Here is a 16,301-nt window from a genome sequence, read left to right on the forward strand (position 1 = left end):
ATTGTATAATAAATGTATCATTTACTTTTTTCATTGAACCTCTTACCTGGAATAGCCCGCAGATAGCTTAGCATGTCTTGAACTAAATTGAATTGGTTTGTGAGCATCTTTATTGCACAGAATGGATCAAAGTGGACCCACACATCTGACATTTTTCAAACAATAATCCAAAAGCTCTGACAGGCGACCCAATAAAAATGGACCAATTAACTCTGGTCTATTGCATACTGTGAATCAACACTGTATGTGAAAAGCTATTGTTGTCGTCAGATTGAGGCTTCACCACAGCAAGTTCTTTTTTTCCTTCCTTCTTCAACTTTGACATAATTGCAGATCGTAGTGCGTGCTAGCGCCTTTCATTAAATCGTTAGCACTGCATTAAGACCAAAGCGGAGCGAGCAGCAATTTGCTCAGGTTTGCTTTCCTCCTTCCTCCCTGCTGGAAGCGGAGGTGGCGCCACATACCACTCGGCTGTTTGTCCCTCTTTTGAATTTCTTTGCAGCCGCTGCCAAGAGGATTGTATGAGCATCTTTAATCTCCCCTTGTGTGTATGTGTGTCCTTTTGTTTCAGTGTTTTTCTTCAGCTGCAGAAGACAGTGCGAGGAGAAAGTGTAGAGACAAATAAGAAAGTTTATGTTCAGTCATACCACTGGTTGTTTTAACATGTAAAAACATGCGGCTTTCCCGCCTTTAGGCTTTTGGTCCCATAGGAATTTAGCTACCATAGTCTCTCTTTACGAACCCCTTGGGGATTTGAAGAGATGTAACTTGAATGAAGAAGAAAGCGCTTAGTGGTGTGTCATGTTGTTTGTGTCATAAAACACGTTCTAGTGAGCGCCGCACAGCAAATGGCACAAGAGAGAGGGGAAAACAAAACATAATGCAAATCATTGCTAAAATTTCAGTCATTTTGGAAATGGAGGGGCTTCATGATTACACGTCTGCCTCACGAAGTGCCTCCCATTTCGCCTTGCTTCGACAGTTTTTTTGTGTTTCTTTTTTTAAACATGCACACACTGCTGCCATCAGAGTGTGCCTTGAAATTCTGAGTAACTGTCAAGCAAAGGATGACTTTTAGGCTTTTACAGAAGAGTGGAAAGTGTTATTGTTTTCCATCTGTGGATGCTGCACTAAATACTGCCTTTTGATATAACAATGAAATCACCCAATTCAGTACTGATGTATTCAGGTTTCTCGTTCGTGTGTGAAATTAATTTTACTGGGAAAATGGCGTTTCTAAACGACACACCTCATAGAGCATCTAAATCCGCTACCCTTTGCAGCGGGTGAAGATGTGACTTCCAGCCTGTTTGAGGGGCACATTTTGCACAGAAATTGGTTTTTCGTAAAAACCTAAATTGAATCCAAAACCTATTTACTGGAGGATTTGGAGTTAATTGACTGAATGTTCTGTCGAAGTGGAAAAATGGTGTAAATGTGAGCTGAATGGAGCTCGCCCGTCGCTGATTAATCACGACCCCCACCTTCCACATGAGAAATAAACAGAAAATACAAAGGCTTCACAACTTGGCAGTAACACTGTTTTGCATAATGAATGCCGTAGAGCGACGTGAGTGCGCGCTCGAAAAAAAACAACACACTTTGGATAATCTTCTTTCGTAAATAGCAAGTGGGTGAGAGAAAGCCATCAAATGTCTATTCTTGTGAGAACAGTGTGGGATTTTGTAAGGAAAGTAATTAGTAGATAAAACACATATAATGGGTTACTTGACAAAGCTTTTCCTGTTTCTAATTAATGAAGATTAGAAGATGTTTACAGCAAACGCTCTGAGTGGGCCGGAATTTGGATTATAATTTCAAGGATAAGTGGTCCAACAAAGAGTTACAAATGGCTCAAGGCGGGAAGTGACAAAGCGTCGTTGAGTTTTCAAAGCCTTGTACAAGTGTTTTATTGATTAGTGAGGAGAAATAACAGCGGTAGAACTAAAAGAAAAAGGAACTTTAAAGACCTCTATTATGCAAAAGTGACCTTTTAAGGATGTTAAAAAACAGGCTTCACTACACATCTTAAAATAAAGCCTAGATCACTGCCAACTGTGAGTGACAGACAAGGGAGCTGTAAGTTTGATCATTTGGTTTTTCTTAGTGAATAGGCTCAGCCAATGTTAGATATCAGCTCATATCTGTACGTTTATTTTGCCGATAACGATATTGGCGCACTAGCTCTACCCAGCAATAAGCTTGCTAGCTCATTATGTCCGTTGTCTGGAATACCTTCAAAAACTGGAACTAACTGTAAAGCACTGTGAGTGGGGAGTAAGGCGTCTTCCATTAATACAGGGGTACCTCGGTTAACGTCCCCCCCGGTTAGTGCATTTTTCGGTTAACATACAAAATTTTTGCATTCGCACCGCTTGTTTAGTGTCCAAAATATTGTCGGGTTTGTTTATGCCGCCATCTCGGATCACACGCCGAAGACGAAATCTTGTGAAACAAGATGCAAGTGATCTTGCAATGCATTGTGGGCCACAGGTGCCATTTTAAATGTGCTTTGGTTAGAGTCTGTTTTGGTTTGCCATTTTAAATGTGCTTTGGTTAGAGTCCGTTTTGGTTTGAGTCGAACCTTCTGGAACGAATGAATGACGTCAACCAAGACACAACTCTACGTCTTTCTAATAACACACTTCAGGAGGAATCACATACCGCTAGCATAGCATACCTACAGCTAGCATACCTCCAGCAATAATGTTCATAATGTCACTGATTTTATTTTTTAATTTCATACTTTGCACTTTATTTTGGTCTTATACGGATGTTTGTGCCACATAGAAATGTGCTGTTTTGCAAATTGTATCGTTGCTGGCATTATTTAATTGGATTCTTACTTGTGAATGTATACCAGTGTTACTTGTTGATTAGTAGGAAAACATGTTACTTTAGCTGATTGTTGGTCATGGTTTTTTAAGCGGCATAGAAAACAGATGGATGGATGGACTTTTGTTGAGACAAAACGTTTCAAATAAATATGGCACTTTTTCCATAACTGAAATTGCGTATTGCAGTATTTGCCTTATTTTGCATAAACAGTGTTTGTTTGTGAAATGCATCCTGTGGCATCACAGTAAAAGAAGCATGATATGTTCATTATATCCCATTAGAAGTGCTGGACATATCTTATATCGGCAGAAAGGCAATATTGAGCATCTCAATTAAACTAAAATGTTACCTAAAACATTACCTGTACAGTATTTGAAAGATTTACAGTATGATGGCAAAAGTTCAACCACTGGACTAATTTGATCATTATTTTTATTTTATATAATTATTTGAAATGAGTTTTGTATGATATTTATTATTTTATACATATTTTCATGATTGTTTTTATATATTATTTTTGGTTTGTTTTGTTATTTTTATTTTCATTATTATTACTATTATTGGGCCGCACGGTGGTCTAGCGGTTAGCATGTTGGCCACACAGTCACAGTCAGGAGATCGGGAAGACCTGAGTTCGAATCTACGTTTGGCATTTCTGTGTGGAGTTTGCATGTTCTCCCTGTGCGTGGGTGGGTTTTCTCCGGGTACTCCGGTTTCCTCCCACATTCCAAAAACATGCATGTTAGGTTAATTGGAGACTCTAAATTGTCCATAGGTGTGAATGTGAGTGTGAATGATTGTTTGTCTATATGTGCCCTGCCATTGGCTGGCGACCAGTCCAGGGTGTACCCCACGTCTCGCCCCAAGTCAGCTGGGATAGGCTCCAGCATACCCCCGCGACGCTAATGACTATTCCTAATATTATTATAAGTCCACCATGTTGATTGAGTGTATTGCCGCAGGCCTCACCATTACTTGATATTCCATTCATGCTTGAGTTGTTTGAGATGAATTTGACTTAAATATTCATCTGTCCGCTCACCGGGTGTATGGTCATGGTCATGGTTTATTTGTTTCAGACATGTTTAACAAGTAATATTAAGGAACAAAGTGTTTATCTTCACTAACAATAGTTTCTGAGGTGTTTGGTCGTACCGTGAGACAGATGTCCTTGTGTTTATTGTGTTACACTGCCGGAGTAAAATCTCAGTGGTGCTCACTTGACAGAGTGCTAACTTGTCAGAAGCCCAAGCAATCTCCTCTTTCCTATGGGGGAAACGTCTTCATTGAATTAATCAAGCTGCCGTCCTGTACACACTGGCGAAAAAAATCCCCCAAATCCCTACACCAGCCGTGCTTTTCATACCCACAGGAAATGGCTTCAGCGTGTGATTACCCCAAGCTTTTAAATGTGTGTCCTTGTAGGCTCACAGTCTATTCCCTCTGCTCTGCCTCTCTCTGATGCCTTTAGGCTCTAACAAGCCTGCTGCACCCTGAATGTGAGTTCATATTCCAGCTGGAGAAAGATGAGCGCCGCTGCCTGCGCTCCATTGCCGGGGAAGCGAACACGAGTGCACAAGGTGTGCTTGCTGTATTCATTAAAAAAAAAGCATGAACATGCAAAAATAACTGATACAAATTGATGCATCATCATGATTGTCTGAGGGTGTGTTCACACTTGTGGCTCAGTACTCTGGTTTGGATCAAAAATGACAAAAGTGCGGTTGTCTTTGTGTTCACACTATAGGACATTGCACATACTGTCTTAGATTTTACCAAAAGCTTCTAAAATATACTTTTAAAGAGCACCAGTGTGAGGGAGGGAGAGACAGCACTTCCAACACATTTTATTTTACGTATTGGTCATTTCTCTATGTTTTTTTGATATCATTTAACACTGACATCGGGTCTTTGGTTAGTGTAGCGTTCACACCAGTACACACCATGGTTTGCATGATGGCATTCATACTTGACCAAACACGCCTCAGAGTTCCTTTTAACACGAAAAGTGTTTGGTTGGCCAAACTCCATTTTGGTGCAGTTCATTTAGTCAGGTGTAATGAAATTCCGATGCGGACAAAACCATCTACAGTACATGTTAGTATATACAGTTTCAAACAAATTTGGTGTTGTTCAGTTTGGTGACAGAGTGATCCGACCTTGATCAGCTAATGAACCAATCAGATTTGACCATAATCAACATCATGGTGACCAAACTAGAGATAATAAAAAGATGCATGTACGTATGCGTAGAATATCTCCCACAAGTACAGTCATGAAAAAAAGACCATCCTTGTTTCTTCAGTTTATTGATCCATTTGAATGCCTGGTACAACTAAAGGTGCATTTGTTTGGACAAATATAATGATGATAACAAATATAGATCATAAGAGTTGAATTGAAGAGCTGATATCGAGCAACGTCCATGGTTTTCGTGATGATAACCAAAATCACTTCAGTTCTTACATGATAGCTATAGCATTGTACTGCCAAAAAATGAACTTTTATGAGCTATTTTTGTTGTCATTGTTACATTTAGGTACCTTTAGGTATATATAGGTACCTTTAGTAGTATCAAGCATTAAAATGAACAAACAAGAGTGGTCTAATCACTGTAAGTACACGCCTCACAGTTCAGCAAGCATTTTTATATCTTATGGTATATCTTAAGGGACAGTACCATCCACATGAAACCTGGATATACTGTAGAGTAGTCGGTGTACAGCTTGTCTCACCGCACAATTTACCGTGGTTAATTGGTTCCCAACTTGACTGTGATAAGTGAATTTCCGCGAAGTGGATTCCTTATTTATAAATCATATATTTTCATAGAAAACCTGTTCATGACCTTCTAAATATGTTTTTTAACATTATTATAGGGGCGTTAGTTTCTCAGTATTTCTATGTGTTATTTCTAAGGTGACCCCTTTATGCTCGTATGACCCAATGTACTGTAGCGCAGAAAATAAGACATTTAAGACATAAATAAGACTCGTGCTCATGTATGTTGCAATAATTGTCTTCCGGATGTGTGTACAGGAAGTGATGTCGGGGGTTCAGAGTTGAGTGGATTACTGCACAGTGGCCCGTGTTATTAGGTTATTATTTTGTGCCGGTTGTGAGACAATTCAAAACGGCAAAAAAAAGCCTGTTGTTCCGGTTATCAAGTCTAATGCTTGTGTGCCTCACCGGATGTTACAGTAACATTACTTACACCACTGACACCAAGTAACCAGTGTAGAATACTACATACTGTATTACAGCTTGAATGTGTCTCCTTAATGCCTTATATTTGTATTTTAGTTAATTTAGCCATTTTTATGCTTGAAAAAATATGTAACGTTAGCATAAATATCCTTTGTTGTACCAACAGGCCATATTCAACCACAAAACGGCGTGATTTATTAATTAATATATATTTTACTATATAAAAAGTGTGAAGCATCAAAATTGGAACTGTGATGTGGTACAGATTTACTCTCCACTGAAAATGAGTCAACACACAGCCATTATTGGCAACACAAGTGAGTAGAAAGATACTAGTTTCTTGCTTACAGTCAAGCATGACGGTGCTAGCGGCATGGTCTGGGGCTGCATGAGTGCTGCCACCACTGCGGCACTGCGGTTCATTGAGAGGAAGCATTTATTCCAACATGTAAACCCCAACACCATTTTTGCTTCACAATGCGTTGTTTTTTTTTTTTTTACTCCAAAAGCAAACCTTCTTCCTGTTTACATTCTTGCACCTGCCGCTGACCAATAAGAGAAGAGAGTGATTTACAGAGCAGTGCATTACAGCGTTGTTTCATTTTGATTGGTTTTTTTCCCCAGGTTGTCGAGCGTTTTGGGACGCGGTGGTCTGCTGGCCTCACGCTGTGGTTGGGGAAAGTGTTCACAGAGCTTGTCCGGCCGTTTTCTCCCTCTTCAGAAACAGCACAGGTTGACTGCTAATGATATGCTGAAACATGCACAATGCTGTCGTGTGATTTGCATTTACGTTTCCATATGACACAGTCACAATGTTCAGGCTCTTTGACGTAATTGTGAATTATATCCCACACAAGATGCTTGGTTATTGTTAACATATCAAAGCAAATGTATAATAGACTGTAAAGGCTAGTTTCTACTTCAGTCCCGGAAATGTTGTTGAGAATATATTCATTTATTTATGTGGCTTTTTTTTTTAATTTTTTTTTTTAATATCATGAGAATGACTCATGAAGGCCCGGTGGGTGCTTGGGGGTCTGTGGTAATTATCCACTCTGGGAGTGGAAGAAGTGCTTTGCGGGGATATAATATTAAAATATCATTAACAATATCAAAGCATTAACAAATGATCAATGCAGTGTAGTGTAGTCGAAGTAGTGCGTCGCTTTCGAGCCTTTTATGAGCAAGTACAATGCTAATCGCATGATCGCACAACGGACAAGTTGCATCCCCTTTTCTGATTGAGTCATTAGAATGAATCAAATGAAACAGATGTACAGAATATCCATATCCATGTTTGATGATGGTTCATGGCTTATTTGTGTTAAATTCCCTTTGGAACAAACTTATGTTTAATCTTCACTGTCAGACAAACTACAAGCTAAGTAAATCAGAGAATGAATTAGAGAATGAATTTAAACTCTTTTTTTTGTTGTTTTTTTTACCCCTGTCGATCCTGTCCAGCCTTTAAAGCAGATAGAATTGTAGATCTAAATGCCGTCAAGTGCTCAACAGATTTACTCTGCCAGGGAGAAGTGTGATATACACTTCCCCTGTTATACAGAATTTATTTGACTTTGATGCTTGTTATTAAGCAAATTTGGAGCGACCAGAGCGGAGCAGGAGGGGACAGAGAAGAAGAGAAAAGGAAACGAGGGGGGATGAGAGGGGGACAAAAAAAAAGAGAGACAAGGACAACAGCAGCAACAACAATTGTGACAACAAGAACAGAACAACAGAAACATACAGAACTACATCAGCAAATAAATGTCTGTGACAACTATAAAGACGAACAAGGACAAAGGACAAAGGACAAAACAATATCAACAACCACAATGACAACGCTGTCAATGACAATCACACATAATAGCAGTCATGAAATGATGAACTATGATAGTGATCACAATGACAATACTGCATTGTAACAGTCACATGAATGAATGAATTTAAACTCTAACATTAGCGCCGGTGTTTCCTGTGTGAAAAAGACATAAACAGAAAGACTAGAAATATTCTGCAAAGTCCTATCCTACTCCTGCCAGTTATTAATATGAACTCCCACCATGCACAATTAGAAATAATCCAAAAGACTTAAAATAATTCACAAAGGAATGTTGTATAATGAAGTGATGGCACATGTAATTGCATGCTGTAGAGCAGTGTGACTGGATGCCAGTAGGAAACAGCGGAGGTCTTGTACATTTGAATGACCCAGTGTTCTCCTTAATCTCCTATTCTATTCACTTCAGGCTCCGTGAGCCGTAACTGCACCGATGGAGGTTGGTCCAGGCCCTACCCGCCGTACCACGTGGCCTGCAGCGTGGATGATGACATACCTGAGGTGAGAGCTGTGGGAGTTTTTTAGTGCATGTCCAGGTTAGACACTGTTTTGCTTTTTTTTTTTTTTTTTTCCTCAGAGGAAGCACGGAGACATTAATGATCCACATCCTTTAGCAAAGCAGTAAGTGAATCACATGTCATCCTTTAGGTGATAGCGGAAATTATCTTGTTTCACCAAGTGAGAATGTAGTACAGTATAATCCTTTTTTTTTAAGTGGCGATAATTACAGAGCAAACTACTTTGGGGGAGCATTTTGTGGTCTTGTAGGTAATAAATAACCCTCCCGATCATCAAGCTGATTGCCAGGTCTGACTCTTTTTTTTTGTTTTTTACATGAATTAAGGAGCTTTTTCACTTGAATCAATTCATCTCGCTGCCTTTTCAATATGCAAAATACTTCTATCCGACTATAATCTTCTTTTTCCTTGTGTGCGTGTGTGTGCACGCGCACACAGACGGAGCAGAGCTACTTTGCCACAGTGAAACTGATCTACACCATCGGTTACAGCGTCTCTCTGCTGGTGTTGACCGCTGCTGTGCTCATCCTGCTTCTCTTCAGGTAGGAACACGGGACAGCATGATCAGGAGGGGATGCTGTGGCTCGTGAGGCTTTGGCACCTAAAGTGGCATTTGTATGGCACCTCACCCGCTGTCCTCTCGTAGTGTGCCCTTAAGCGATCACACTCAGCTGCCCTCTCAAAGGATGTATTACCATTTTACCATTTATCTGCTGCTCCGCCACCTTTAGCATCTTAAAGTCTTTTTTTTATTGTAGTATTAAAGTCAGTCTCTTCATCCAATACTAAAAATCACTTAGATGTTTATTGGTTGGCATAGACTGAATTCTAATTCTGTGTTTTTGCAATTTGGCCTTCATGGCCGCTTCCAGTGATGCACTTGCAGAAGTTGAACAATTCTGACATTGTGATTATGATGTGATTGTCAGTGATCCACTATAATAGCGTGAACAAATGTCCTGTTTTCGGCTTATTGAGTTAAGCGTTTCTAAAAAAAAAAAAACAAAAAAACGCTAAAAGCCAAAGAAAAAGCAAAACATATGTATGCATTTAATCCTCTGACGGCTGCCGAGTTGAAGTCTCGTAAAACAGGGGATGTCATGCATAACCGCAGTTTAAATTCCCAAGTTCTTGTGACTTTAGAGGGCTCATTTTTCTTGGAAATGTTAATTACATTCCAAAACTTAACAAGCATTGACCTCAGGTTCTTGTGTCGTTCTGTTTTTGGAATCATTTTCATTCTGGTTTTTGAACATTCTTTATTTGGAATTTGTTTCTATGGTTATACATTATTTCATAATGTAACAATGTTCTATCCATACAGAGGATGAAATGATAACGGATCTTAGACTCAACCTCAAGTATCATTTGAGTATCTCATTGCCAGGCCGAGTGTCCTGTTCTTTTTTTATAATCAAAATATGGTCACCCTTTACAACTTTATACGACGCTCTACCCTAAGAACAAAGTACCAATTAGAAATAAAATGATACTTACTAATACTTATGAATACACTAATTGTCCATCACAACAGCTGCTAACCTCGCTCGTAGGGCCAGAAACTGGCAGAAATCTGTTAGCCTGCTGATGCTAAAGCTATCTGGCTTGTCTTGTCTTATATCTCAGGGGTCCACAACCACCAGACCATGGCCCAGTACTGGTCCGGGCCGTGAGAAACTTTCAGGTGCAATTAGGTCTGTCACGATAACAAATTTTTCTATTTTTATTTATTTGTATTTATTTTGAAACATTTATTTCATTCAAGAAAAACAACAGCAGTATAAACAAAAAATATACATACAGTATAGCAGCCAGCCACACAGACAGAGGTCACGCATGTCCTCAATTCCAACCCAGCCAATGCCATTCCCCACAATAAAAATAACCATAGTGTGACAATCAAACATAACTAACATATTTCACATTTCCTCAACATACTAGTTTTAACCATTCTTTTAAATTTGATGTCTGACTTGGGGTCTTTATTTTCTTTATTCAGATTGTTCCATTAACTGACTGCTTTTACAGAAACACAACGTTCCATCAGCTTCTATCCTGAATCTTGGTTTGTTGAAGATCACTGTTCCTTTTAATAAATACTGGCTTTCTCTTTTTTCAAATCTTTTCTGAATGTTGATTTGGCAAAGTTTTTTTTAGAAGCTTTCAGCATAATTAGCAAAATACTATAATCTAAATCAAATCAAAATAAAAATTGACTGGGGATATGTTTTGCAAGCATTTCCCCATACTTCACAGCAATAGGTCAGATATGGAACAGTCACGGTGTTGTATAAAATATACTGTGCTTTGTTATCCAATGAATCCATTACTTTGTGTAACAGTGCTATTATTTTTGTTATTTTTACCTTTGTGTGCTGTATATATGATTTCCAACACAAATTCTGGTCCGGAATGACATCCAAAAAAAGCATGTTTCCCTTAATTTCAATACCATCTCTCTTACTGAGACACCAGTGTCTTTCCCTCGGTTACTGAATATCATGAAGTTTGTTTTTTCAACATTTACCAATAATTTGTTTACATCAAACCACGTTTTTATTTGTTTTATTCTTGTTTTTTTATTCTTATCCGTACGGTGGTCTAGTGGTTAGCATGTTGGCCAACACAGTAACAGTCTGGAGATCGGGAAGACCTGGGTTCGATTCTCCCTTGGGCATTTCTGTGTGGAGTTTGCATGTTCTCCCTGTGCATGCGTGGGTTTTCTCCGGGTACTCTGGTTTCCTCGCACATCCAAAAACATACATGTTAGGTTAATTGGCAACTCTAAATTGTCCATAGGTATGAATGTGAGTGTGAATGGTTGTTTGTCTATATGTGCCCTGCGATTGGCTGGCGACCAGTCCTGGGTGTACCCCGCCTGTCGCCCGAAGTCAGCTGGGATAGGCTCCAGCATGCCCCCGCGACCCTAAAGAGGAGAAGCGGTATAGAAAATGGATGGATGGATGGTTTGTTTAACCACATTCAACACCTGCGTAATATCTTTGCCAATATAAAATAAAGTAGAATAAACAGAATACACTTGAGCAGTTTGGACACACAAACAAAATCATGAATATACCAAATAAACAATTTTGGCCCGAGGACCCTGAGGTACTCCACACCAAATATTATGCAATTCAGATTTTACATTATATATCTGCACAAACCGCTTCCTATTTTCTAAATAAGTTGAAACCCATTCAAGTGCGACTCCTCTGATACCATATTTGCTCAGTTTTTTAAGAAGTATGGTTTGATCAATGGTATCAAAAGCCTTTTTGATGTCAACAAAAATACTTATAAAAAACTGTTTCTTATCTATTGCGGTAGATATTTCTTCCGTTAATTCCATAAGAGCCATTGATGTGATTGGTTGTAAATCCATACTGATTATTGCTCAAAATATTGCATCTATCTATAAATGTATCTAACCTGATTAAAAACAATTACGATAATATTTTTCAAAAATTGTGGAAGCAAGGTTACTTGTCTGTAGTTGGAGAAAGCATGTTCATCTCCATTTTTATAAATTGGAATTACTTTGGCTATTTTCATACTGTCAGGAAATACCCCTGATGAAAAAATTTGATTACAAATATAGTAAATGGTTCAATAACCAATTCAGTTATATTCTATATCATGTCCATATCTATAAAGTCAGTGGATCCTTTACTTCCACAACTTTTTACAATATTCAGTATTTCTTCTTTTTTTACCTTACCAAGAAAAATATTGTCCATATTATCTGTTATTGTGTTTTTATTTACATTGCCTTTTATTGTCGATATGTTTGCTGCAAGAGTAGGGCCTGCATTTACAAAAAAGTCATTCAACTCATTTACTATTTCAGTTTTATCAAGAATATCATATTTTGCATATTTTTTTTACTACTAATAATATAATATAACGATGATTTATTAATTAAACTGTGAGAGTGAATTACAGAGCATGATGACAAGGAATGACTGTACTTTTATTTTGTTATTGCTTTTTTCAAACATGTTTAAATTAATGTCTTAAAGGGACTGAGTACAACTAGCTCAAAATAACTGGGGTATGCTGGAGCCTATCCTAGCTGACTATGGGCGAGAGGAGGGAGTATACCCTGGACTCGTCGCAAGTCAATAAAATCAAATAAATAGTTGATTCTAAAACTGCAGTTTTTGGGTTGTTTTAAAAAGAAAACTAGTTAGTCGCACTAATTAGTCGCACAGTGGACGAGTGGGTAGCATGCAGGGTTTGAATCTCCGTTCAGCATCTCTGTGTGGAGTTGGCATGGAGTTTGCATGCGTGGGTTTCCTCCGGTTACTCCAGCTTCCTCCCACATTCCAAAAACATGCACGTTAGGTTAACTGAGACTCTAAATTGTCCATAGGTATGAATGTGAGTGTGAATGGTTGTTTGGAGGTTTTCTTTTCCCTGCAGCATGGACACAATTATGTGTGTGTTTTCTTCACAAGGAGGCTACGCTGTGCCAGGAACTTCATCCACATCCAACTCTTCCTCACGTTCATCCTGAAAGCCGCAGCAGTGTTCATCAAAGACGCCACTTTGTTCTCAAACGACGAGACCAACCACTGCACCCTCTCCACCGTAAGACAAGATGCCCTTGCCCAAGATTTCTCCTAATTCATCCTTCTCTTCCCTAATCTTCTGTCCAGTTCGGCTGTAAGGCTGCAGTGGTCTTCTGTCACTATTGCGTCATGGCAAATTTTTTCTGGCTCCTGGTGGAGGCACTCTACCTCAATTCCCTGCTGCTCTCCTCATTTTACCGCAGCATCCCGTGCCTGTGGGGCTTCAGCCTGCTGGGATGGGGTATGCATGCATGTATTTACAAAAATAATAACTTCTAAAAAAATAATAATAACTTCATTACTTCTTAGACTTAATTGTTTCATAATTCCCATTATCTTCTATTTGGGAGAGTTTTTTTTTTTACTTGTCTTATAATTAATGTGATTGCTCCTCCAGCCAGGTTTCAATGATAGCCATCACAGTGTGCAATAGAAATATATAAAAAGACTTTGAATAATCCACAAAGTCAAAGCCCACAGGTAATAAACTTCAACAAGGGAACATACACACAACCAGTGTGCAGCATGCGACCTATACCGGTAATAAATGCGATCACTCCTCCAGCTGAAATGATTAGAAACACCAGAAATAATCATCAGAGTCATAACCCATGATTCGCTCACTCGGGCACAAGCTTTAAGTCATATCGTTTTTGTGAGTGCTCCTCCTACCAGTTATTAAACATATCCACCACCTTGCAAAATAGATATAAACACAAAGACTAGAAATAATCCACAAAGCCAAAGACCATGGTATGTTCACTCATGCACAAGCACATACACCCACTACATACGTGAAATAGAATTTATGTAATCGCTCCACCTGACAATCGTTAACAATAATTGCCACAAAACAAAGACTCCAAATAATCCACAAAGTCATATCTTGCACAAGTACATTCTTACATACATATTTCCTAAATTCTTCATAATTCTTAAATACATCATTATGCAATCGCTCCTCCTGCCAGTGAGTCACGACATTCTATATCCTTGTATGATATACAATAAATAAAAATAATACTTGAATAATAAAATACAATAAAACTAGTAGTGTATGTGCATGCAGCGTACGTGTCATATAATTAATGCAATCGCTTCTTCCCTATAAAGACTCAAAATAATCCACAAAGGTAGGAACGTTGCAGTAATATAGCGTTGTATAAAGAAGCGCAAACAATTACAACCATTTTCGTTAGCCCTGGCAAAGGTCTGCTGAGGGCTGTGTGGTGTCATTAAGGTATGCAAGGACGCTCATGTTGCTGGAAAACGTTTTGTACAATATCCTACTCAATTCTTATGAGATGCTATTTTCTTTATCTAATTTAGGAAATCATAAATGATCTGTCAGCGGTGATGTGCAGTCAGGGGAAGCAGGTGGGGCAGAGCCTTGGTTATCCTCCTAATGAGCAACTTGCATTAACATGAAAGAACTCCCAAGGAGTTTGTCTCACTAGCCATGAACCTCACTGCACATCACTGTCCGTCAGTGCCAATTGAAGAAATAATGTTTGCTGGACTTTGCAGAAATAAAACACGAGAGTTGAGATTTGGCTTACCTGCCTTACTGTGATGTGGTGAGGTGATTATTTCATATGAAGATCAGTAAAGTGCGTTAAAAATGAAAAGTAGTCATGATTTTAAATTAGGATTAGGCTGAGATAAGATGAAGGCTCTCTCCCTCTCCTTTTGAATTTGAAAAGGCATCAAAGATGGTGAAAATCTCATATTGATGCTAAAATGAGCTGTCTGGACAAAAGGAGCTATCTTCACTGGCGACAGTGCTGCTCGACCCGCTCAGTCCAAGAAGCAAGAGGTGGATAAATCTAAAATGTATGACTGACTTTTTGGTTTTAGCACAGAGGAGATCAATAGGACTATTCGACTGTTAGAGGAGCTAACTGCCTTATTGTTCTTCCATATTGATTTGGGTCTCACTGATATAGTTCTTTAAAATGTATTTATTTTTTGTTTCACAGGGGTTCCTGTGCTCTTCATTGTGCTGTGGATTGGATCGAGAGTGTATTTTGAAGACACAGAGTCTGTATCTTTCTGTTTCATTCATGTATTTATGTCAAGCATGTTCCTGCAATCAGATTCGTTGCTTATGTATAGATTTTTAATTTACCTTTAAATTACAGTGGAACATCTGATAACCTACATGATGCATCCTGTCTAAAGGTTACATCTGTAAATATCTTCACCCTTCCGTCCATACAGATGCTGGGACATCAATGAGGACTCGCTGTATTGGTGGATCATCAAGGGCCCGATTGTTGTGTCCATTGTGGTAAATGTTCCTCATTGTGTTGCACCTGCGTATGACAATACTGGTCATTGTCATGCAGATGATTTGTTTACCTTCTTTTTCTTCTCCTGATAAATAATTTCCCATCCCCCCAGCACGCACAACAAGCGTCCATCCCAGTCAGTTACACACTCTGCTGCACATATTGTTGCCACCATGATGCCACACCTCCTCCGTTTTCTTCTTTTTATTTATGCATAGGTCAATTTCATGCTCTTTGTCAACATCGTCAGGATTCTGATACAGAAGCTGAGCCCTCGTCTGATCCAGTTCAACAACTCCTCACAGTACAGGTGATTCCTTCCCTGCTTTTATTGAATGGTTGATCAATTTGATCACCCCTCCCGCTTCCACCTTGGACAATAGAAATAAACAGAACAACCTGATATGAGCCACAAAGTCAGGAAAGTTGCAGCAATACAGCAATACAGAAGCTAGATTTAATGAACACAAGAACCAAATCAAAATCACATACAATGAGCCAGCAAAACCAAAGTCCATAAACTCTCCATAAGAAACCGACTAATGAGCACCACCAATGACCGGTGAGAACTCAAAACAGCACAAAACAGGGAACGGATGTGCTAAATAAGAGGACATAACAGGAAATAGGGAATAACAACACAAGCGAGCCCAAGCTGTCAGGCGGGGTGTCACAGTCGATTAGCTCAGGGAGGCACGAGTTTCAAAGCCACCACGATAATACCAGTCCTGAAGAAGCCCCACCCATCAAGCTACAATGACTACCAGCCCATAGTACTGACTTACATCATCATGAAGTCAAACAGATGCACGGAGGTTCTCCACCAAGCCCTCACAGGGGCCCAACAGGGGCCTGTACTTAGTCCTCTGCTCTTCACGCTGCTGAGCCACAATTGTGTCAATTGTGAGCAGCACCAGGATCCTCGGGTTGCACATTTCCGAGGATCTCTCCCGGTCCAACAACACCACATCAGTGGCCAAGAAGGCCCAAACACATCTCTACTTTCTCCTCAAGATGAAGAGAGCAAGAGTCC

General features: G+C 39.3%; 1 protein-coding gene across 5 annotated transcripts in view; it reads left to right on the forward strand.

The window, feature by feature from the left end:
* ghrhrl (growth hormone releasing hormone receptor, like) overlaps positions 1-16,301 on the forward strand; it is a 33,433-nt gene that overhangs the window by 8,141 nt on the left and 8,991 nt on the right. For 2 of the 5 annotated variants that reach the window (XM_054790764.1, XM_054790762.1), the window contains exons 2-11: positions 4,310-4,418; positions 6,670-6,777; positions 8,295-8,386; positions 8,842-8,945; positions 12,864-12,996; positions 13,065-13,218; positions 14,957-15,017; positions 15,198-15,267; positions 15,381-15,404; positions 15,487-15,578. In XM_054790764.1, the coding sequence (XP_054646739.1) occupies positions 4,310-4,418; positions 6,670-6,777; positions 8,295-8,386; positions 8,842-8,945; positions 12,864-12,996; positions 13,065-13,218; positions 14,957-15,017; positions 15,198-15,267; positions 15,381-15,404; positions 15,487-15,578 (947 nt within the window). The remainder of the gene's footprint in view (positions 1-4,309; positions 4,419-6,669; positions 6,778-8,294; positions 8,387-8,841; positions 8,946-12,863; positions 12,997-13,064; positions 13,219-14,956; positions 15,018-15,197; positions 15,268-15,380; positions 15,405-15,486; positions 15,579-16,301) is intronic. The other 3 variants (XM_054790765.1, XM_054790763.1, XM_054790766.1) reach the window with 2 other exon arrangements.

The sequence above is a fragment of the Dunckerocampus dactyliophorus genome, chromosome 10, assembly GCF_027744805.1.
Source record: "Dunckerocampus dactyliophorus isolate RoL2022-P2 chromosome 10, RoL_Ddac_1.1, whole genome shotgun sequence".
NCBI lineage: Eukaryota > Metazoa > Chordata > Actinopteri > Syngnathiformes > Syngnathidae > Dunckerocampus > Dunckerocampus dactyliophorus.